General features: G+C 52.1%; 8 protein-coding genes across 12 annotated transcripts; 4 read left to right on the top strand and 4 right to left on the bottom strand.

The window, feature by feature from the left end:
• Positions 1 to 40: 40 nt before the first annotated feature.
• On the top strand, positions 41 to 3,149 carry H257_00470 (hypothetical protein). The gene is made up of 2 exons (XM_009823189.1): positions 41 to 131; positions 183 to 3,149. The coding sequence occupies exons 1-2, from the start codon at positions 67 to 69 to the stop codon at positions 3,097 to 3,099; spliced, it is 2,982 nt and encodes a 993-aa protein (XP_009821491.1). The 5' UTR covers positions 41 to 66; the 3' UTR covers positions 3,100 to 3,149.
• Positions 1,392 to 4,520, bottom strand: H257_00469 (hypothetical protein). 4 transcript variants are annotated; one of them, XM_009823187.1, is made up of 8 exons: positions 4,440 to 4,463; positions 4,309 to 4,375; positions 4,139 to 4,264; positions 3,975 to 4,092; positions 3,795 to 3,919; positions 3,661 to 3,744; positions 3,510 to 3,606; positions 1,392 to 3,436 (listed from the first exon to the last, which is right to left on the bottom strand). In XM_009823187.1, exons 2-8 carry the CDS (start codon positions 4,339 to 4,341, stop codon positions 3,165 to 3,167), a joined length of 855 nt encoding a protein of 284 aa, XP_009821489.1. In that variant the 5' UTR covers positions 4,342 to 4,375; positions 4,440 to 4,463; the 3' UTR covers positions 1,392 to 3,164. The 4 variants fall into 4 exon arrangements, with proteins under 4 accessions (XP_009821489.1, XP_009821487.1, XP_009821488.1 ...); XM_009823185.1 differs by having other exon boundaries at positions 4,309 to 4,520; XM_009823186.1 differs by having other exon boundaries at positions 3,510 to 3,744.
• A 211-nt stretch (positions 4,521 to 4,731) lies between these two features.
• On the bottom strand, positions 4,732 to 5,531 carry H257_00468. Of its 2 annotated transcripts, XM_009823183.1 has the most exons (3): positions 5,468 to 5,531; positions 5,121 to 5,406; positions 4,732 to 5,075 (listed from the first exon to the last, which is right to left on the bottom strand). In XM_009823183.1, exons 1-3 carry the CDS (start codon positions 5,491 to 5,493, stop codon positions 4,776 to 4,778), a joined length of 612 nt encoding a protein of 203 aa, XP_009821485.1. In that variant the 5' UTR covers positions 5,494 to 5,531; the 3' UTR covers positions 4,732 to 4,775. The 2 variants fall into 2 exon arrangements, with proteins under 2 accessions (XP_009821485.1, XP_009821486.1); XM_009823184.1 differs by having other exon boundaries at positions 5,121 to 5,531.
• Positions 5,532 to 7,535: 2,004 nt separating this feature from the next.
• Positions 7,536 to 8,076, top strand: H257_00467 (hypothetical protein). The gene has a single exon (XM_009823182.1). It carries the CDS (start codon positions 7,592 to 7,594, stop codon positions 8,033 to 8,035), a length of 444 nt encoding a protein of 147 aa, XP_009821484.1. The 5' UTR covers positions 7,536 to 7,591; the 3' UTR covers positions 8,036 to 8,076.
• Positions 8,077 to 9,042: 966 nt separating this feature from the next.
• H257_00466 (hypothetical protein) lies at positions 9,043 to 10,437 on the bottom strand. Its single transcript, XM_009823181.1, has 3 exons — positions 9,891 to 10,437; positions 9,593 to 9,822; positions 9,043 to 9,537 (listed from the first exon to the last, which is right to left on the bottom strand). Exons 1-3 carry the CDS (start codon positions 10,294 to 10,296, stop codon positions 9,160 to 9,162), a joined length of 1,014 nt encoding a protein of 337 aa, XP_009821483.1. The 5' UTR covers positions 10,297 to 10,437; the 3' UTR covers positions 9,043 to 9,159.
• An 827-nt stretch (positions 10,438 to 11,264) lies between these two features.
• H257_00465 (hypothetical protein) lies at positions 11,265 to 13,145 on the top strand (the record flags this gene model as incomplete). Its single annotated transcript, XM_009823180.1, has 7 exons — positions 11,265 to 11,339; positions 11,386 to 11,517; positions 11,583 to 11,651; positions 11,716 to 11,839; positions 11,960 to 12,248; positions 12,307 to 12,535; positions 12,600 to 13,145. 7 exons carry the CDS (start codon positions 11,265 to 11,267, stop codon positions 13,143 to 13,145), a joined length of 1,464 nt encoding a protein of 487 aa, XP_009821482.1.
• Positions 13,058 to 15,323, bottom strand: H257_00464 (hypothetical protein). Its single transcript, XM_009823179.1, has 7 exons — positions 15,280 to 15,323; positions 14,792 to 15,230; positions 14,666 to 14,743; positions 14,155 to 14,602; positions 13,590 to 14,083; positions 13,410 to 13,542; positions 13,058 to 13,340 (listed from the first exon to the last, which is right to left on the bottom strand). The coding sequence occupies exons 1-7, from the start codon at positions 15,282 to 15,284 to the stop codon at positions 13,201 to 13,203; spliced, it is 1,737 nt and encodes a 578-aa protein (XP_009821481.1). The 5' UTR covers positions 15,285 to 15,323; the 3' UTR covers positions 13,058 to 13,200.
• Positions 15,324 to 15,446: 123 nt separating this feature from the next.
• On the top strand, positions 15,447 to 17,753 carry H257_00463 (hypothetical protein). Its single transcript, XM_009823178.1, has 11 exons — positions 15,447 to 15,847; positions 15,892 to 16,060; positions 16,115 to 16,200; positions 16,269 to 16,406; positions 16,467 to 16,562; positions 16,637 to 16,705; positions 16,764 to 16,844; positions 16,946 to 17,097; positions 17,152 to 17,212; positions 17,276 to 17,451; positions 17,518 to 17,753. The coding sequence occupies exons 1-11, from the start codon at positions 15,473 to 15,475 to the stop codon at positions 17,696 to 17,698; spliced, it is 1,584 nt and encodes a 527-aa protein (XP_009821480.1). The 5' UTR covers positions 15,447 to 15,472; the 3' UTR covers positions 17,699 to 17,753.
• The last annotated feature ends 958 nt before the right edge of the window (positions 17,754 to 18,711 follow it).

The following is an 18,711-nucleotide window of genomic DNA, read 5'->3' as shown; positions in this document are numbered from 1 at the left end:
AATCAGCCAATCACGTATCAGCAATGGAAACTGCACCCAAGTTTTCCACGCCAAAGTCCACCCAGCATGACGACCAAGGATCGACCGCACCAAGTGCTGGCCGCTGTGCGACGAGTTCTCTCGGCCGATGCGTACGTTAGCATGACATATCGATGGAACTGACATGCCGTTCATGTTTGTAGGTCCGAAGATGATCGCCGCCGCGCGGACGCGTTCCTCCAGTCGTACCAAAAGGCGGCGGACGCGATTCCCATTGCACTCATGTGGTTGACACAAGTCCATAGTCATGTAGAGGCCCATGCCCAACTGTTCCTTGTCAATGCCATCTACCGTGCCATTTGCAGTCGCGGAAGCAAGGACATGGCCAAATACCAGCACCGCAAAGAAGCAACACCGGCCATCTCGCCCGCCCAGCTGGTCGTGTCATGTTTTCACCAACTGTGCCGCCACATCCACGAGTCATTCTCGCAAGCGTCCATACCGATGAACGTTGCTAACCAGTTTGCATGTTGCGTGACGGTTTGCATCCTCGGCAGCACGGACGCCGGCGTCCTACCTACGCTGGACGCGTTGGCAGGCCAAGAGCGGGCAAACACCACCACAACCAACGCGAGCATGTTGTACTGCATTGAAATGGCCGTGATTCTCGTGTTGCAATTAGTTCCAGAGGAAATCCATAACAAGAGACTCTTGCTTCGCATCGACCACCGAACGTCCTGGGAATCCGTGGTCCAAACCGAGTCGGTGTCGGTGTTGACAGCCGTGGAAACGTGTTGGCGTGCTCTGCACAGCCATGGCCTGCCCAAGCCCCTTCACGACAAAATGGAGCGTGCCATCTTCCAGGCGTTTGCAACGTGGGTCGAGCACGGCCGCCTGCCACCGGCTGCGGTTGCCAATTCGATGCTGCTGTCGGCCGTGTTGGAGCAATCGTCGCAGCAACTGAGAAACGATTCACATCACGATATCGAGTTGCTCGTGGAAGTCATTCGCGACGTCACCCAAGTGTGCGTGGACGTGGCCTACCAACCCCTTGTGCACGTGCTTCTGCGCTACGCCATCCACGTTGGCCCGCATGTCCTTCAGCTTGGCAGTCACCTTCCCACCGATCTACTGTTGCAAGTGGCCTCTCTTTTGGCAGACATTGGGCAGCAAGCGTTGGTATGCCAAGTGCTAGATGCCACTGCGTCTGAGACCTCGTTGTTCTTGGACGTGCTCTTGGCGTTCACAGCCCATGCCAACGTCGACGTAGCTGTGAAAACGGTCGAGTTCTGGGCCGACTTGCGTGCGTGGATTGCAATCAATCCATCGGCAAGTGCCAAGTTGGATCCATATGTGCACCAAGTGCTGCATGTGTTGCTTCAAAGCACAGAGTACGCACGACTAACAGACCACGCGAGCGACGACTTTTACCAGTACCGCAAGGATATGCGCACAGTGTTTCGGTCGCTCACGCAGCCAGCGCTGCACTACCAGCACCATTTCGTACAAGAGCTCACGACATTGTTGTTTGAAGAGTTTGCGCGAAATACCATTCGCCTGTCCAAGCTGGAGATGTACCTCCACGCGCTCAGTGCCATGGCCAAGATCATCCCTGATTCAGACGAGATGTTTGTGTTCCGTATCCTAGACAACCTCGCCCGCCTTTGTACATCGTCTTCGCTGGATGTGGTGTTGAAGTCGCTGTTGCGCACGACCGCTGTCTTCTTGAGCGTCCTACACACGTGGACAGCACAACACCCTGCCGCCCTCCCCGCCATCTACGTGATTCTGTCCAAATGCTTTGAATGCTCCGAGGACGACTCAATATGCCCTATGCGCGTGGCCGAAGACCACATTGGCGCAGTTGCCCTCGTCAAGATGAGCTCCCGATGCGCTAATCTCATGGCATCGTCGTCCTCCGAGCTGCACTGGCTACAAGCCATGAAAGCTGTGTACTGCGCCAACCTCCACGTCGCCCCCAAAATGACCGACAAGAGCCTCGGGCTCGTGCTAGAGGCATATGCGGCCGTGGCGGCCGTGCCACCAGACAACTATTACGACACGGCCACCCCCGCCGTCGTCGACTTGTGCGGAGTCATGTTTGACGAAATGGAAACGCTGGTCCCCCAGAGCAACGACCATGCCCGCAAGAGCCTCATGCTCGTGCTGGGCCACCTGCAAACCCTCGTAGCCTCGCTGCCGCCCCCGCTTCCGCCACATTCGAGTCGTGGGACGCACCCCATGTTGCACGTGTTCCAACTGAATTGGTCCACTTTGCACTTGATCTTCACGCACACCCAGTCGTTGCCGATCCAGTCCAAGGTCAGCGTCGTGTTCTCGACGCTGTTTCGGCATGTCGGCGTCGACGCAGCCTCCCTGGCGCTCTCGGTCATCCCCATGTTTATGGACGCGTACGACGCCACCGGCTGCCGTGGTTTCCTCGATGCCGTTGCTTCGACATTGCATTGTGCGTCGAACGAGACGGCGGACCTGAACCGGCTGCTCGTGCTCACGTTCTCGCACGTCGCGAGCCGCGCGTCCCAGCTGTCGCTAGCCGACGACGACCTCGTCGCGGGGGTGTTTGACTTTGTCATCATCGGGGGGACGAGTGCCCCGTGGTTGTTTGGTCGAGCGGCGTGCTTCGAGTTCTTCTTCGCGTTCGCCACCGAAGCGTTGAGCCTCGGGTGTGCGAACCCGAGTCTGTTTCGGTTCTTTCAAGCGTCGTGGCAGTGGGCTCATCTGGCTGCAGCCTCATCGTCATCCAATAAGGCAATCATGCATCCCCCAAATTCGTTCCACCACGACGTCTGGTCGTACGTCGTGCCACGCATGCCAGCGTTCTTCCAGCGCCTCTTTGCCGCCACCACCCGCCTTGGACCGACCGCCGTCTTGGATGACACCATGGATGCCGTCGCGGAAACATTTCTGCACGCGGGGCGTGCGTTCGAGCCCGTGCAACTGGAGCTCTGGACCACCCAAGTGTTGACGTCAGATGCAGCGTTTCCCAAACCAGGGGTAGCGATTACAGTCAAGAACGAGTTTGTCGAGTTGATGCGACAGCCCCACGTGGCCACGGCGCGCAAACTGAGGCGGCTGCTGAAGCAATTGTGCAGGAATTAAATAGATCTCTTGGTTATTTTAACTGTAAATCAATAGTGTCAACGTGGTGGAGAGAGTGTAGTCAGCTACAGCCCCGCGATCTCGTGGGCGAGTCGCTGCAGCTGTTCCCACAGCACGAACGTGAACATCGTGTGCGGCCCCACGCGAAAGTAGTGGGCGGTCCATCCTTTGCATAGCCCCCGCAGGCCTTCAGTCGCCCATATCTTTCGCAAGCAGTCCACCACCCCGCTGTATAGCTGGCCCCGACCAGCTACAACAGGCTGGTTGGACAGCCGCGTCGCCACCACGTCGAACGGATGCATGCATGTTGTGACGACCAAGCCGCTAACGGCCGCAGCTATAAGCATGATAATTGTGTTGTCAGACTGGTTATGAAGCGCAGTGGAATGTATGGGATTGGAAAGCCCTACCTCCAATGTGAGCCCACACTCCATCTGGCAACTGCATCCAGGTTTGCACGGCGTGCTTGGACGATGTATACGTCGACAATTGAGCGGCTGTGCCGACCTGATACGTCATCATGTTCGAGATGATTACGCAGGTATATACTGTATATCGTACAGCTAATCGAGCCATTTGGCTGCGAGTCCCCCGCCACAAACCATAGGGACCTTCGGTGCGCACAATTTGACGGAATCCATCCATCTACTCAGGCCATAGTGGTGAAGTTCCAGTGGCTTGAGAAACCACTGTACCATGCTAGAGTAATGGTGTGTCGAGTTGTGCCTCAAGGGCGTGCGGACGATGGGGTTGCGTTGTTGGCCTTGCAAACGAGCCTTGACAAGGAAGAATGGGCTTCCAAACACAGCTGCAATGGAGCCTATTAACAAGTGAAGTAGTCAGAAACCATGCAGGTATGATGGGAGCAATTCTACCGGACATGGCGCCGGCCATAGCATTCCGAAGGAAGTATGTCGGGTCCGAGGGGTTGGTGGCCCCCACAGCTTGTTGCAATTTCCCAAACCCGCCGAGACGGACGCCGTTCATGACCACCTGCGTGATTGCATGAGCTAAATCACATCTGATGGCATCAACTTACGTTGTACGCCATGCCAGCCACGAGGCCACTTTGAAGCCCGCGGATGCCTTCCGTCTTGCCAATCATGTAGAGCGCATGCCGAAAGCTACGGTACGCTAGACGGTCATTTTTACCAGCGAGTTCGCCCTAGGACGCTACATGACGTATCTTCAGACCCTCGAGAACGGTACCTGCAATTGCATTCGCGTCTTAACCACCTCCATCGGATTCGACGCAATCGTGGCCAACGCTGTCGCACTACCCGCCAACATGAACTCCACAAGGAAAGGTCTCTTCGCATGTGGTGGCAATGGCGGACTACTTGTTGGGTCGTCGCACTGAACCACCGGGGCGCTGCAGGCCCAGTCCCAGTCCCTCGTGGTCGCACGCATTTTGACCTTTTGACCTTTTTGCGTGAAATCATCAGAATTTCAAGCAAACTCACGTAATTTGGATTGGTGTAAAATCAGAAATTATTAAGGGGTAGGGCACAAATATCATATTTTTTCGGTGTACCATATCATAATACTCGAAGTATTAATATGTATATTTCGTGTAACGGTCGGATTGACTACTGTGATCCTTCTCGTGGATGACGCACATGAAGATTGGACTGATCAATGCAAACAATAGGGCTTGTTTAGCAGCAGTTAGAGACCTACTTCTTGGGAAGGTAGACCCCGCCGGCGCGGGACACCCAGGATTCTGGATTGGGCTTGTAGAACGGATCCACTTGTCGGATGGGGCTGGGGCTGCGGTTGAAATACGCGTCGTGTGTCCACGATTTCTTGGTCACGTCCAGTCGTCGTCCTCTGCTGCGACTGCGGCTGCGGCTTCGACTCCGCCTACGTGAGATTCGCTCGCGGCTGCGACTTCGATCGAAACTTCGACCACGGACGGGGCTTCGACTACTCACTGGACGTCTTTGTCGCTTGATATTATGCCGCTGTTCATCCAACTACGAATGGTGATGACAAACACTGGATGCCATGGAGATCCGTACGTCTGGTCGCACGGGGTCCGGCGGCGGAGAGCTTGACCGTGAGCACTCTGACGGGGACCGCGGCGTTGGTGGCGTGAATCCCGGTAGAATATCACGTCCAAATTCATCCTTTTCCTCACGGCGATGCTTCTTCTTGGACTTCTTGGCCTTTTTGGCCTTCTTGGCTTTCTTCTCCTTCTGTAACTCGACCACTTCTTTCGCGCCGCCTTCCTTCATGCGGCGTCGGAAGGCAGCTGCCTGCAGTTCTGCCTCTGTGAATCCGCCCGACCATCTCGTCGATTCCCCGCTAACGTTACGAGGTATTTACACAGCATGTATGAACGGATGGAAAACACCGGCGGCCGTACCTGCGCTGGTTGGCAGCATCGGTCATGTTGGTTCCAAGGAATATCCTATTACCTGTGATACTTTATACGTTGTAGGCCATCAACTCGCACAGGTTGAAGTTGCAACGCGGCGGGAATTTGAGAGCAAGTTCAAGTTGACATGTTTGCCATATATTGAGTGGCAAACACAATGGACACAATGCTCAAGACGATTACGCAAAGTTACATGCGAGACTTCATAGCTTTACAGCTTTACTTAGTAAATCTTATATCCTAATCCTGCCACTCACTTCCAACACAATGAATGGTGTAGGTGTACTGTACTAGTTAATAAAGTACTACCTCCGTCCGAAAATGTTTGCTACAAACTCAATTATTGAAGTTCGACAAAGTTTGCTACAAGTGCACAGTACTTGAAAACTGTAAAACGACAAACATCCACATACAATATAAAGGACATTTATTTACAAAGTACCAAAGAGCTCGTCGAGGTCAATTTCTACGTCGTCGGGTCATCGTCGTCATCGAAATAGTCGTCCGCATCGGGATTGCTTCGAACCACAAGCAGCTCGAGTTGGGAGCAAAATTCGCTCAGTTCAATCGTCAACGCTGTCTCTTGGGCAAGTTCGTCGATCTTTGAGTCGATGATTGCGGCCTGACAAGTGCTAGCAGCCGTTGGAGGATGGCATTGCGGTCCGTGTTCGTCAGATTTTTCACGTATCCCGCGCATGACAGTTTGAAAGGGTTTGTCAGTGCATATCATCCGGATATATGTTATTTATCGTAATCGGATATCCGGATACGATGCAGAGCCCATGTTACATATATTGGATAAAGTATCGAGCTTTGCATGCATGATTGCTGGTTTGATTGGATGTTTTTTGGTGCGAAGATCTTCTATTGGTGATCCATGATTTCTCCTCTACAAATACATACCTTTTGAACATTATACTTCATCTATTTTCAAGTTCATCCACGATTTCTGCTGGTTGTAGCAAACATTTTCGGACGGAGGTAGTAGTACTGTACCAGTACCACGCCCCATCACTTGCACTGTACTCTGGAGCATAGAGCCGTTTCATTTCGATTCGCAACAATTTCAATCTGGCAAGGGGCTTGATTCCCTAATTCTACTGTACACGACCATTGGACTCTCATGAAGCAAATGCGAGTCAGTTCATTTTATTTCGCTTCGAGACGATGGGATGCAATCAATCCTTCCTAGGAGCGAAGGGGCCAGACCCCGCTTCGATCCAATGGAGCAGCAATGCAGTATCAAACGTGCCTGACATGGCAGAAGTTAAACAGCACGTCGACGTGAAGGAACGGGGTCGCCCTTTCATCAATGACTACTCGGTTGACGTCAACGGCATTGTCATTTATCACATCGAAGCCAACGGGGGGGGCGTGGTAAACAAACGATTCACGGACTTTAAAGTGTTCCACGCCTGCCTTCAACGCGTATTCCCTCTCATACCCCCCCTCCCCTCGTCTGGTATCTTGACCGCCCTCAAACGCAGTGATCCGGCATTGATTCAAGACCGACGAGCTCGATTTGACGACATCCTGAGCGTGGCACCACCAGACCATGTCGCAGAATTTCTCGCCATCCCGTCATCAATATCGAAGCATTGGATTCCAACACGAATCTGTGATAAAATGGCTGCAACGACCGAAAAAAACAGCATGACAAATGAAGTTCGAGCCGCAACCACATAATGTCAACAACGTAACGACTATTCAGTTTGTTTGACTTGCTTGCTCTTGTCTTTAGTCCTTCAGATGTTCTAATGAAACCTTGATTTATAGTTTGGCTGTCAGGATTTGTCGAAAAGGGGGCGCACGGGGAAGTCTGGTCTTGCTGTACTTGCTTGGTGTTATCAGGGCTCGATACCACATCCAAACGACAGTGCAGTAGCATGCAGTGCATGTACTACGAAATAATATCTTGCTGAATTCCTTCTGCAAAAGTTGGACGACACCATTGCAATGTACGGGAGAGGAAAGCAGTGGTAACGTTATGTGAATCTGTAATACTTCGCGCATAGGAATGGAATTAATATTCAGTACAGCAGCTGGACCAAGCAGCCGGTATTATTGTATATGGCATACATGTACTGTATGTAGCTCATTCCTCAAGACGACATGGGTTGCAAGCAATCGACAACCGCCGCCGACCCTGCAGCCATCAGCCAAGCCCACTCCCCACCGCATTCTGCATCTAGTGAGTCTACAAATGCCGCGGTGATCGTGGACCATTCAATCGACGAGAAAGGGGTCGTTTTGTACCATGTCGAAGCTTACGGCGTAGCTGCGAAGAAACGATTCAATGATTTTAAAACATTCCATCACGACATCCAATTGGTGGTACCCCCCATGCCCGAAGCCGGCTTCTTCACTGCGTTGAACAGGCGAGATCTAGGCCTCATCCAGGCACGCCGCTTGCGCTTCCAAGACATCATCCGAGCCGCCCCCCGTGACCGTGTCGTGCTTTTCCTCGATCCAAATGCTAACGTCGTTTTTGGAGGCAACGACGTCGAGAAAACCCTCGCAGTGGAGACTTGCAATGCCAGTGTTCCTACCGATTGAACGACTGTCGCGTTAACTTAACATTGTGCACTACATCTACACACGTCGTGGCTTGAAAATGATATGCAACTACGCAAAAGTGCAATCACACGGTGTTCAGGAACGCAACTACTCGTAGCAGAGCCAGTATATTCACTTTCGAGAAGTATTGTGGCCAGGAGCTGAAATGAACCAAGCTGTTGCTTCCTACTAGCCCGCATTACGGGATGACCATGCAATTAGTCGTCATGTCCTAATCCTGAAAATCTTCGTCGAGTTTGTACTTTGGTGACAATCGTCGAAGCTCCACAAGCTGGGCGGTATAGCCAATTGGCACACGTGGACTGCGATTCCGAGTCACGGTTTCAAGGTGCACGGCGATGGGGGCCAAAAATTCCCCATCCCGCCATTGCCTTTACACAAACCTTTGCTCCATGAGAATGCAGCATTCATTACCTGTCCCTCTGGACGGGGTATTACGTTGCCAACTACTCGGTTCATCGTGTCAACCGACGGGAGGTCGTCTATTATCGTATCGAGCGGCCCCACCGGTGCCATTATCGACCGCAGGTTCAATGACTTCGAGGTTTTCCATCATCAACCAGCTCGTGGCGCAGTCCCTTCCACCCATGCCCTCGTCCGGCCTTCACACTGGTCTCAACTAACAAGACAAGTAACGTTATATAATTAAAGAACGTTACATTCGTTACATGAGCAAAGAACGTTGCATTCGCTTTCATCACCTCCCCTCAACGCCGCTCCCCAAAGCAGAGTGGATGCATTCTTCGAACCGCAACGACGCCAGCGCCATACCAATAGTCTCCCCCCTACTGTGCGGAACAGCACATGGTTCCAAAGCCGAGTGCAAATCATGCGTCGTCGTCCATGACGCTTCGACTTACAATGTTTGAAGTGTGGCTACGTTGACGGCTGTGACGCTAACCTCGTGTCGGTACTAGGTGTAACTGTAGTGATATTATTAACTATGCCTAGCATATCAGGATGAAAAAGTCGCTATACTTGTAAATCGCGTTTTCTCTACCCGGAGTTGAGTGGTGGAATAAGTGTACATTCGTAGTTTTACAAGCCGCACGTACGACTATGTACTATGGCTGGCTATATCTAACGCTCTACCCCACCGTAGCCTAAACTAAACAGCCGTAGTCGGGGGAGATTTGCAGGAACACGTCATCAAAGAAGCGCTCGCCTCCGTAGTCGACGCCGTCGTGGAAGGCGGTATCGTCGTCTTCATATTTGATATCTGTGAGCATGATATCATCGTCTCCCATAGGGCACACATGTTCGTCGTGGCCTTCGGCGTCATGATGGTGGTCCATGTACTCATCGAGATGGTGCATGTGCATGGGGCGATCAAAGTACGTGTCCATCGCCGCCGAAGGGGGCGCCATCTTGGAAGCATGCATGGACGACATATCTTTCGACGTCATGCGTAACGTGAGGGCGGGCATGTCTGACAGCACGGGGACATTGATCGTTCGAGGTATGCACTGAAAGGCAGTGTTCTATATCGAGGATGAACATCCCGAAACGTTCACAATTCCAAGGGGAAGTGCCTACCATCGATGGCTTTCTCAGTGACGGCAGTTTGTCAAACGAGTTGGTGTGCATGTCGTTGGGGTAGTCGGGGAACGCTTGCGAGGATTTGTCCATGTCAGAGGGACTAATGGAGCAGTCGGAGAACGACGCGCCGTAACGGGGGCTCTCCACAGAGCACATGTCATCCCCCGAGTCGAAATCGTCGTCATCGTCGACAAATGCATGCATCAGCTGGCCAGAGGGGTCAATCCCTGAAGAAAGATGATATCGTGAGTGACCAAAGTTGCAAGAATGAACGTCAGGGGCAGTTTCTGCGCACCATAAGTGACGGGGGACATGAGTTTGTCTAGCTGTTTCTTGAACGTGTCGAACTGGTACAACTGCTTGTCGTTCAGGATCCCGTTTTCCTTGCATCGGTTGAGCTCTTGAAGGGACCGCTTGAGGCTGCGAACCTTTCGGTACGGCCAGTGTCGGATGCCAATGGAGCGACACCGTTTCTTGAATGCAGTGGCGCGCACCCCAAACTTCTCCGCCGCTGCTTTCAGGGGAAGGTGAAAGAAGTGACTGAAGGCTTCAAAATTGCACACGGGGGATTGCACAATCATGGCCTTCTTGGCCTGCAGGCGAGCTACCCGTTGAAGTTCGTCTTCGTCGGACAGGTGGCTGCTGCGGGGGGAGTCGCAGCCGCTGGCGTCGTCGAAGTGGCACATCAAACGGGGGTCCATACTTGCCTGCAGGGATTGAACTTTGCTGAATACGATGTACACAGCAAAAGATCGAATGTAGCTAGTGTCGCGACACCGCTGCTTTTGTGTGTGGAATATTCGAACAGTATCTACCTACTTTGTTAAAGTGTAGATACTAACCACAAGACATTCGTCGAATGTTAGAAAGAAAGGGCAACACAAATGCAACAAGGTTTCGAGAATTTGCGCCCCGGGGTGCGTTGGTGAGTTGGACGCAATTGAGCTTCAAAATAGGCAAAATGCGCCTTGCACAACCGGGGCGCCTTGACCACATGCTCTAATCTTCGAGGATTGGAGTCGGTTACAGATATCATGTTGCGGTTTCAAATGAACAAAGAAGTCAAGTTGTGGAGGTTTCATGCATGTCAATGTAGTTTGGCTCGATAAACTCAACTTCAATTGTAGTAACTAGTACCTTAGAGTGCTTCATGATGTAGTAATTGATGGAGTACCAACAAATATGTGCCCTTATTCCATGGTTGGGCTGACAAAGCAAACAATATCTGTATCGGTGGACACTGCAAGTGGGTCGCACCAAAAGCCAAACTGCACGCTCTAAATACGTGTCACGCCATCGGAATGGACTGGTACATTGTCTCTATCTGTTCCTCTATTCAGATATCGGCTGCCAGTAGAATTGCCTTGATTGTCCCAGGTGAATTATGGGGTAACTGTAAAAAATGATTTCAAGAATTCAACTTTCGCTGCTAAAAAAACGTAGAATTCAGTGCTCAGTAGTGGCATCACAACAAATACTAGTAAGCTGCAAACATGGTAATGTTAACCGTTAACGAGTCAAATAACGCTAACCCAACAAGGCCTACACAGGTGGTGAACGCACTGATGAGGTTGGAAGCTGCATGCTGCTCAATGCAATATTGATTGTATCAACACCCATTAGCGCTATTTTTAGCCAGTGACTTGAAGGACACGACTTGGAACCATCGATGCTCGGCATGCGCAAGGGGGTGGTCACGGGGCGAACTCCCAAGCTCGATCGCAAGACCACCAAATCCCACCAGGTTGGACCAGGTCAGACCACCCCCCCTTCGCTCTTACGATGGATAGGTTGTGGAAGACAAGTACCGAGCCAAGACAGCATCCGTGTCAGGGGAAACCACCGGACCACTTCACACAGAAGATGAAGAGTACATGAAGAGTGTGATTGACAAACTGGAGCAAGACCTTGCCCGTCGACAGGTGAGGCTTTACGCCACCAAATACATGGCAACTCTCATCCTACATTGTACGTTTGCCGTTTTTAGGAAAGTTACGTTCGACGAGAACGTCAGTACCAAGTGCGCATTGAAGAGCTCGAGCGCATGGTGTCGGATGTAATCTACTATTTACTCGCCTGTTCACTTTTCCAACTTCGACTCACTTCGTTCCTTTTCGTAGTCCAGGGCCAAGAAAGCCTCGTCAGTGTCCCACGAAGACACCATGACGTCCCTGCGGGGATTGCACAAGAGCATTCTTGGGAGCATCTCGCAAGTACAAGAGCGAACGGGCAAGATCTTGCAAGGTTGCCCATCTTGACTCTGTCCCATCTTGCACACTGATCAATATGCCCCCAACGAACGTCAATACGGACGTGATAGATATTCTCACTCGGTGGCTTCCTGCTGCATCTATCATCTTGTAGAGCAGGAAAAGGACTTGTTGCGGGCGTTTCGGGCGCGGCTGTACAGCGTCCAGGAGGAGCTCGAAACGGAGAAGAACAAGACGGACGACGGCGCGTCCGCTTGGATTGACAAGAGCAAGCAGCTCGAGACCGAAGTCGAATGGACCAAGGAGATGGCGGATCGACTGGACCGGCTCAACCAAAGCCTCACGCGGGAAAATCAGCGCCTAAAAACCCAATTCTCGATGCAAGAAAACGACCGCGAGTTTCTCGTGCGCCAGCTCGTGACGGTGAAAAAGGACAACGTCCGGTACGCTCACTAGAGTTCATTCTTTGCCGAGCTCAAACTGACTTTTCTCGTGGGTTAGATTGCGCAAAGAGCTCGCGGACGCCGTGAAAGAAGCCGAACGCACACGAGAAGAAGCCTCCATCCAGCTGGAAGAGCTCGAGTTCGCCCCTCGCAACGGGCGACAGCAGCAGCCCCCTCGAAAGCAACCCCCCCACGCCTTAGGGTCGAAAATGCCAAGTGTGGTCAAGCGCGCGCCGTCCACTCCCGCCTTACCCGGCACCACCACCTTTGCTCCATCACTCCCAGAGGTATCCTATCGTTTTGACCATGCCCAGCTAAGTTGACGTTTGGAATGTATATGTATGTGTTTAGGTGGACAATCGTTACAAAGAAATCATCAAGCGGTTGAAACGCGTGCTGGAAGTGGAGCGACGCAACCTGCGCCAAGTGCGCAACGCGTACACGACCGACTTGCAGACCCACACGGAGCTCTCGATCTTCGTCAAGCAGTGCATCGAAGACGTTAAGGGGCAGCTCCACACACACACACACGACGCGACTCCTTCGTCCACCGCAATTCCATCAACTGCCAATACCATCTCGGTGCTCGGCACGACATTTGCCGCCTCCGATCGGCAAAAAGTCATCGACCTCCTGTTGTCCCAAGAGCGGGTACTCGGGTTGCTCTACGCCAAAGCGTTCCCGCTGCCCGGGAGTAGTGCCGCCGCGCATGCCGCCGACGCGGCCGACGGAATGACCAAGGACGACATTCGCGACATATTTAACGAAGCCCACCAACTTGACGGGGGCTACAACCTCCACCATCCATCCTCCCGACACCACCAAGACGAGAATGAGTTTGAAGGCGACGATGATGGACGTCCACGCCACCAAGACTCCGTCGACCCCCGACACTGAGTTGGCATAAACAACGCTATAACTGGAGAATCTTTTAGTGGTTTAGCTGGTATTGTTACTTGACATATCCGTGATGCAACGCCAGCCGAGCATTCAACAACACGGTGGTGAACTCGGCCACTTTCTGCGACATGGTTAGCGCGACCATGGGGTTGTCTGACTCGATGCTAAACAGGTTGGGCGACAACACAATCGCTACACAGAAAAACAAAGAAGTCATATGAACCCACACATTTGTGCATTGTGTCGTGCTAGGAATAATACCCATGTTTTTGGAGCTCATTTTAGTCGCCTTTTCGTGCTTGACGACTTCGGCCATCAAGTCCAACAACCACAGGATAACTATTTTGCTGGCCTCGGGCACATCCGCCAGCATGTCCATCACGCTTTCTGGTGTCTATAAATTTCTTACAAACGACATTCGAGTGTTGGTATACCACCTACCTTGAGGGTACACGTTTTGTACATAATTTTGTCTGGAATGACATTGAACAAGCTCGTGGGGAGGTCTCGAAACCATACTTTGATCAAATTGGCGACAATGTGCACATCGTTGCAACCGCCAAACGATCCGTTGTTGATGGCGTCCTTCACGCGGCTGCACTGCTCTTTGTCCGGCGCGAGGCGGAAGATACCCTCCGTCTCCAGGCCCCCGTGCAGCACCAAGTACTCCTTCATCATCTGCAAGACGGCCGGGATCTTGCTGTCGTACCCGTCGACGACTCGCTTCGGCATGGCTTCCATGGGAAGTCCAAACTGCTTGTTGAGGCCCACCCACGCCAACGGTAGCCCCTCATACCGAGCCAACACCGCGTTAAACGTCACGTGCATCTCCTGCTTGGCTTCGTACGGCCGGCTGATGACACTTGTATGGTCTGACGTGGCACTGCTGCTGGACGACGTTCGAGGCCCAACACCAGTGTACGTTCCAAATGTAGCTACAACCAAGTCAACAATCGTGCTGCTCCTCTGATAAGCTGCTAACACGAGCCAAGACATAGTTACCCACCGCGCAAGAAGGCAGGACTGTTGCACGTTCGCTCTCCTCCTTCTTCGTCTTGGAGGTTGCTGTCCACGGCGGCCATGGTCGCCCGCTCCACTTCGTCAAAATTGGCCAACGACTGACGCCGAGAACTGCATCGGGACGACGACGATAATGAGCTGTTGATGGACGACGAACACCGCCGCAACGAGGGTGGCATGAGGCACCCGAGCGGCGCACTGCCTCGTCGAAAGTCGACGTCTTTCATAGCCACCGCAGCTGGTGGCGGTGGCGGCGCACTGGATGAACTTCGGCGCGATGGCGGCACAAGCGATTGGTGAAGTTGGGCGGCGGCGTATTGCAATCGAAGGCTGCGGCGGTCGTCGTCGGATAAAAAGCTCGGAGCGGAGCGATGCTTGAAACGGTCGTCTACACGGTCCAGTGCTTCGGACGACAAGAGGGTGTCGACGTCGTCCTACGCATTCTCAGTATGCTGAGATGTAAGAGTTGACATCATCGTGAAGAGCCCCATCAGTACCACGACATGCACTGCCTCGGCGCATGCTTGGAGGTACTCGAGGGATGACGTGCCATGCGTACGGACGAATGTGAGGTACTACGTGAAGGTCAGAACTGTGTGAACCAGCTGAATCATGTGGATGACCTCCTTGAGCTCCGACGTCGTTTTGGACAATGCATCGACTTCGCCGCCTTCGGAATATTCTCGTGGCGCGTTGTTGCTTTCTGAGGTAGCGACGTTCACGAGGTTTTGTAGAATGCGAAGCACGATCGTGGACGCTTCTTGCGCTTGCTCGAGGTCGGCGAACGAGAGACCCACGGTGATGTCGTCGGGAGTGGTGAACTGGACAAAGTACTCATTCACAGGAAGCCAGATGCAGTGCTTTGTGAGCGCATTGTTGAGCACCACGTCACCGGAATCCTCTACCCAGCCCACCATGCGAAACTTGGGCACGTCCGCGTTGTCCATGAACACGTAATACTGCGCGACGGGATCGTCATTGGTATCGCTAAGCAGCCACTCTTGCGACGATTCGTCTAGCGAGTACAACGCGGCCTTGAAACTGTACACGGTCACTTCGCTACTGCATACATTGATGTTAACAGGCCACCATATCCACAAGCATCGAATACCTCATGCAGTACAGTAGCACGATGGCGACAAGTTGGATCTTCGCTCGCACTGCAATGTGTGAAGGCCGTTACGAAATTTTCCGGCATTGTCCAGATACAGTAACCGGCGCCGTTACAAATATTTTCCGGATAACGTGCCCTTTCGAACGTTGAACGCCCCAGCAAATCTTTCTAAACCTTCTACGATCGCGGCATGACGTCGACTTCCAAGACGGGCCATCTTCTCTCCCTCGGAACCCATGGAATGTGGGGCTTCTCTCCGGGATTTGACCTCCAGGAAGGCGTGTCCGAGCCTCGCGCTGACTCGAACCAAGTGGATGCTTCGACCTCGTCGTCCGAACCATTGTGCGTGTTGGTGCTCAGTCCGGGCGACATTCGGCATGTCCTGGCGACGATTGCGCGCTCTCGACGGTGGAAGAAGCGTCCGCTGCACATTTACCTGTACGAAAAGTCCCCGGAATGCTTGGCGCGGGCACTGTTGTTGCTCCAAATCGTCAACGACTGGGAAGTCCCCCTTCGCCAGCGATGCAACACGTTCCTCGAAGTGTTTGGCAACGCCCTAGTCCAGGTGTGCACATGTATGCCATCGTAGCTGACGTGTAAGAATGGTAGGGACGCACGGCCGAGTACATTGAAGAGAAGGCGAAGCAGCTGGTCGAGCTTGTCTGCAACGAGTCGGGGCGCCTCGCCGATGTCATTGACTTGTCCCACTTGAAGATGAAGTCCCGCGACGCGTTGGTCGAGACGTTCCAGTCGTGGCACACCAACGTGCCATTCAATTGTACGTCGATCCGACTTTCGCAACAAATGCGCTAGTATTTAACACCGTTTCCAGTGGAGCGCCTGCGCGACCAACGGCTGCGCCACTACTATGAGAATCGCTACGACTACCGCAACAATTTGGTCGATTGGGATTACACGGTTCGAGTTGATTCGTGGAGATAATTCAGACCACTTGACCATGTTGTGAACAATGCCACTTGGGGTAGATGTCGCTGCGCAAAATCCAAGACGCCAGTGTCATCCATATCAAGCAGTTCAAAGAGTGGCGCAACACCGGCATTGCGTTTGAGTTTGGCGACCAGCAATACACTGCTCCGAATCGAACGATGGCGTCGTACACGGATGTAAGCCAAGAGTGTAGCTTATGGCAGCCAAAGACTGACTCGATCATGCATGTTATCTAGGCCGTGAAGAAAGGTCATGGGTCCGTGAGCTGCCGGGGCTACTGGCTGGACATTGTGGTTGGGCCGTACATTTCATTTGGTGTCGACTGTTACCGCGTACGTCGATTAAAAAACTACAGCCAAACCACAATTGAACTCAAAGTGTGTGGCTACGGGCTCCTACTGTGTAGTCGAATAAATTTGCCGATGGGATCTTTGAAATCCACAACAAAGGAAGCGGATGCGAGCAAAACCGCCACGTAATATGCGACAATCCACATTGACGTTATCGTGTACGACCCATTGGGTGGTGTGTAGAACACGACCGAAGTCGCCGTGTTCAACGTCCTCTCCCACCTGCACGAGATTGAAACGGGCGACATCTACAAAATGAAAAAGGTTGGCATGACATCCACTAACTGGTTTTGTGACCAGTGAGTGGCATATTGCATATCTGCCTTTTTTGTCGTGAACTTGCAGCTAACCCCTGTATTTGCCAGGCACACGATGTGTACAGCGGCATTGGTGAAATCGAAGACGGCAAAGCTCGCGATCGACCAGTTCAGGACAATAACAGCCCAGAAGCCAACAACAACGGCCCTCGTGGCGACGAATTGTCGCGCTTTGAAGAGCTAGACCACGATGATGACGCGTGCGTCCATTGCATAATTTCCATGTTCCTGTCATTTAACACATGGCTGTGCAGGGAGAACGTGGATGCGCGGAAGCGTGCGCAACGCATTGTCGAGTCGTTTGAAGGCGTCAAGGTACACACCGAAGTGCAAACTTGACATATCAACGATGGATGAGATATTATTTGTCGGGGATAGGTGATTCTCCTGTCGGGGGCTGCGGCGGATTTGGCCAAGAAGCGTCGGTACCAGCGTAGATTCCACCACGTCTATGTATCGGTGCACGCGACCAACTTGGTCACGTCCCCGGACGTGGACGCCCCCATGACTACGTTGTTGGCGGACGACGCCAAGGTGTCGGTCGAGTCGTCAGTGTACGGCACTCGGAAGATCCACTTCCGTCGCGCGTGTTTATACTCATTATAGTTGGTGATTTACAGGTACTTGTTGCCGTTCAAAGACGACCAACGTGTCACGTACATGCAAAAGCTGGTTGAATTTGCTGGCTCGATGGGCCTGACGACGTCCAAGAGGGCATTTGGGGCCAGTGATGCGTTCAAAAAGGACAATGCCGTGCTCAAGTTCCAGTACACGCGTACCCAACAGCAAGCGACGGATTGAGTAGCATGGCAACAATGTAAATTTGTATTAATATCATAACTTTTGTATATATAGCTAACGTTAATGGACGTTTTTCCATAAAATGGTACTAGTACAGTACAGTGCGCGACAAAAAGGTAAGGACAGGCACCAAAATGAGCTAATTTTAGGACGTTTTATCCAAAATTGGTCAGAAACGGCTGATTTTTGGATATAATGTACTCCTTGTCACGACAAATACATGGTACATTCTAGAACTTTAGAATTCGTCGTTGTCGGGAAGTTATCCTCAAATTTGTGTTTGTATTGTGCGACAAATGTCAGTAAAATCGAATAATTCCCTCATTAAAACAGTTCCACTGTTGTTTTGACCCGAAATACTGTTTCAATGAGGGAATTATTACATCCGGATACACCTTTTCTCTAAATCTCCGGGTAACTGCATCGCTAGTGGTTAGCTAACGCTAACCACTGAGATGCACTTAACCCCTAGTGAGGTGGTCTGAGCATACAAAGTTCCATATATGGTGCAAGAAAGCTAGAAACGACGAAGTGGCCAAATTCTTGGAATCGAATTTGAAAGGTTTTCGGGCACTCTTAACCTATACCTAACCTGCAAAATTGCATGTCAAGTGAGCGATTGGCTGATTGGGTTTTTGATTTCCAACATTCTTTTGAAACCATGAAATTCGCGTTTGCGAAGCCCACAGGTCGATTCAGGCCCTGAGACTGCGTTTACACCAAGTCCCTGAAATGCTTACAAAATGCAATATTGAAACGTTAGTCGGAGGTGCAGCGCACTGTACATCCATGGAATGATGATGTGACCATGGTGACTGACGTGATTGGGTGCTTTCTCCATTCCGTAAGCCAATCATTTCACTTGAACAAAACTTGACACAGCATTTTGCAATTCACCGCATCGTGGACTCTTGGCCGAGCCCTTTTGCTGCGGGACACTCTGCCAGGGGGAGGACCCCTGCAACATTCCTCGGCGGTAGCGTTGCTGGGAACCCTGGTACCCGGCAAACCAC

Source organism: Aphanomyces astaci (assembly GCF_000520075.1).
Source record: "Aphanomyces astaci strain APO3 unplaced genomic scaffold supercont1.1, whole genome shotgun sequence".
Classification (NCBI taxonomy): domain Eukaryota; phylum Oomycota; class Saprolegniomycetes; order Saprolegniales; family Verrucalvaceae; genus Aphanomyces; species Aphanomyces astaci.
Note: the sequence above shows the minus strand (reverse complement) of the source record. Positions and strands in the feature narration are given on the sequence as shown.

Coding starts and splice junctions, on each gene's coding strand:
- H257_00466 (XM_009823181.1), bottom strand. CDS start 10,296: ATGGACCCCCGTTTGATGTGCCACTTCGACGACGCCAGCGGCTGCGAC. Junction 9,823..9,890: donor CATGTCCCCCGTCACTTATG/GTGCGCAGAAAC, acceptor ATCTTTCTTCAG/GGATTGACCCCTCTGGCCAG. Junction 9,538..9,592: donor CACTGAGAAAGCCATCGATG/GTAGGCACTTCC, acceptor TCCTCGATATAG/AACACTGCCTTTCAGTGCAT.
- H257_00463 (XM_009823178.1), top strand. CDS start 15,473: ATGACGTCGACTTCCAAGACGGGCCATCTTCTCTCCCTCGGAACCCAT. Junction 16,563..16,636: donor TTGGTGTCGACTGTTACCGC/GTACGTCGATTA, acceptor CCTACTGTGTAG/TCGAATAAATTTGCCGATGG. Junction 17,098..17,151: donor CTAGACCACGATGATGACGC/GTGCGTCCATTG, acceptor ATGGCTGTGCAG/GGAGAACGTGGATGCGCGGA.
- H257_00468 (XM_009823183.1), bottom strand. CDS start 5,493: ATGACCGATGCTGCCAACCAGCGCAG. Junction 5,407..5,467: donor GATGCTGCCAACCAGCGCAG/GTACGGCCGCCG, acceptor TCGTAACGTTAG/CGGGGAATCGACGAGATGGT. Junction 5,076..5,120: donor CGGACCCCGTGCGACCAGAC/GTACGGATCTCC, acceptor CACCATTCGTAG/TTGGATGAACAGCGGCATAA.
- H257_00467 (XM_009823182.1), top strand. CDS start 7,592: ATGGGTTGCAAGCAATCGACAACCGCCGCCGACCCTGCAGCCATCAGC.
- H257_00464 (XM_009823179.1), bottom strand. Junction 14,603..14,665: donor CCGAGGCAGTGCATGTCGTG/GTACTGATGGGG, acceptor GAGAATGCGTAG/GACGACGTCGACACCCTCTT. Junction 13,341..13,409: donor AATGAGCTCCAAAAACATGG/GTATTATTCCTA, acceptor TTTTCTGTGTAG/CGATTGTGTTGTCGCCCAAC.
- H257_00469 (XM_009823185.1), bottom strand. CDS start 4,509: ATGCGTGCGACCACGAGGGACTGGGACTGGGCCTGCAGCGCCCCGGTG. Junction 4,265..4,308: donor AGACGCGAATGCAATTGCAG/GTACCGTTCTCG, acceptor GTAGCGTCCTAG/GGCGAACTCGCTGGTAAAAA. Junction 3,920..3,974: donor TATGGCCGGCGCCATGTCCG/GTAGAATTGCTC, acceptor ACTTGTTAATAG/GCTCCATTGCAGCTGTGTTT.
- H257_00470 (XM_009823189.1), top strand. CDS start 67: ATGACGACCAAGGATCGACCGCACCAAGTGCTGGCCGCTGTGCGACGA. Junction 132..182: donor CGAGTTCTCTCGGCCGATGC/GTACGTTAGCAT, acceptor TCATGTTTGTAG/GTCCGAAGATGATCGCCGCC.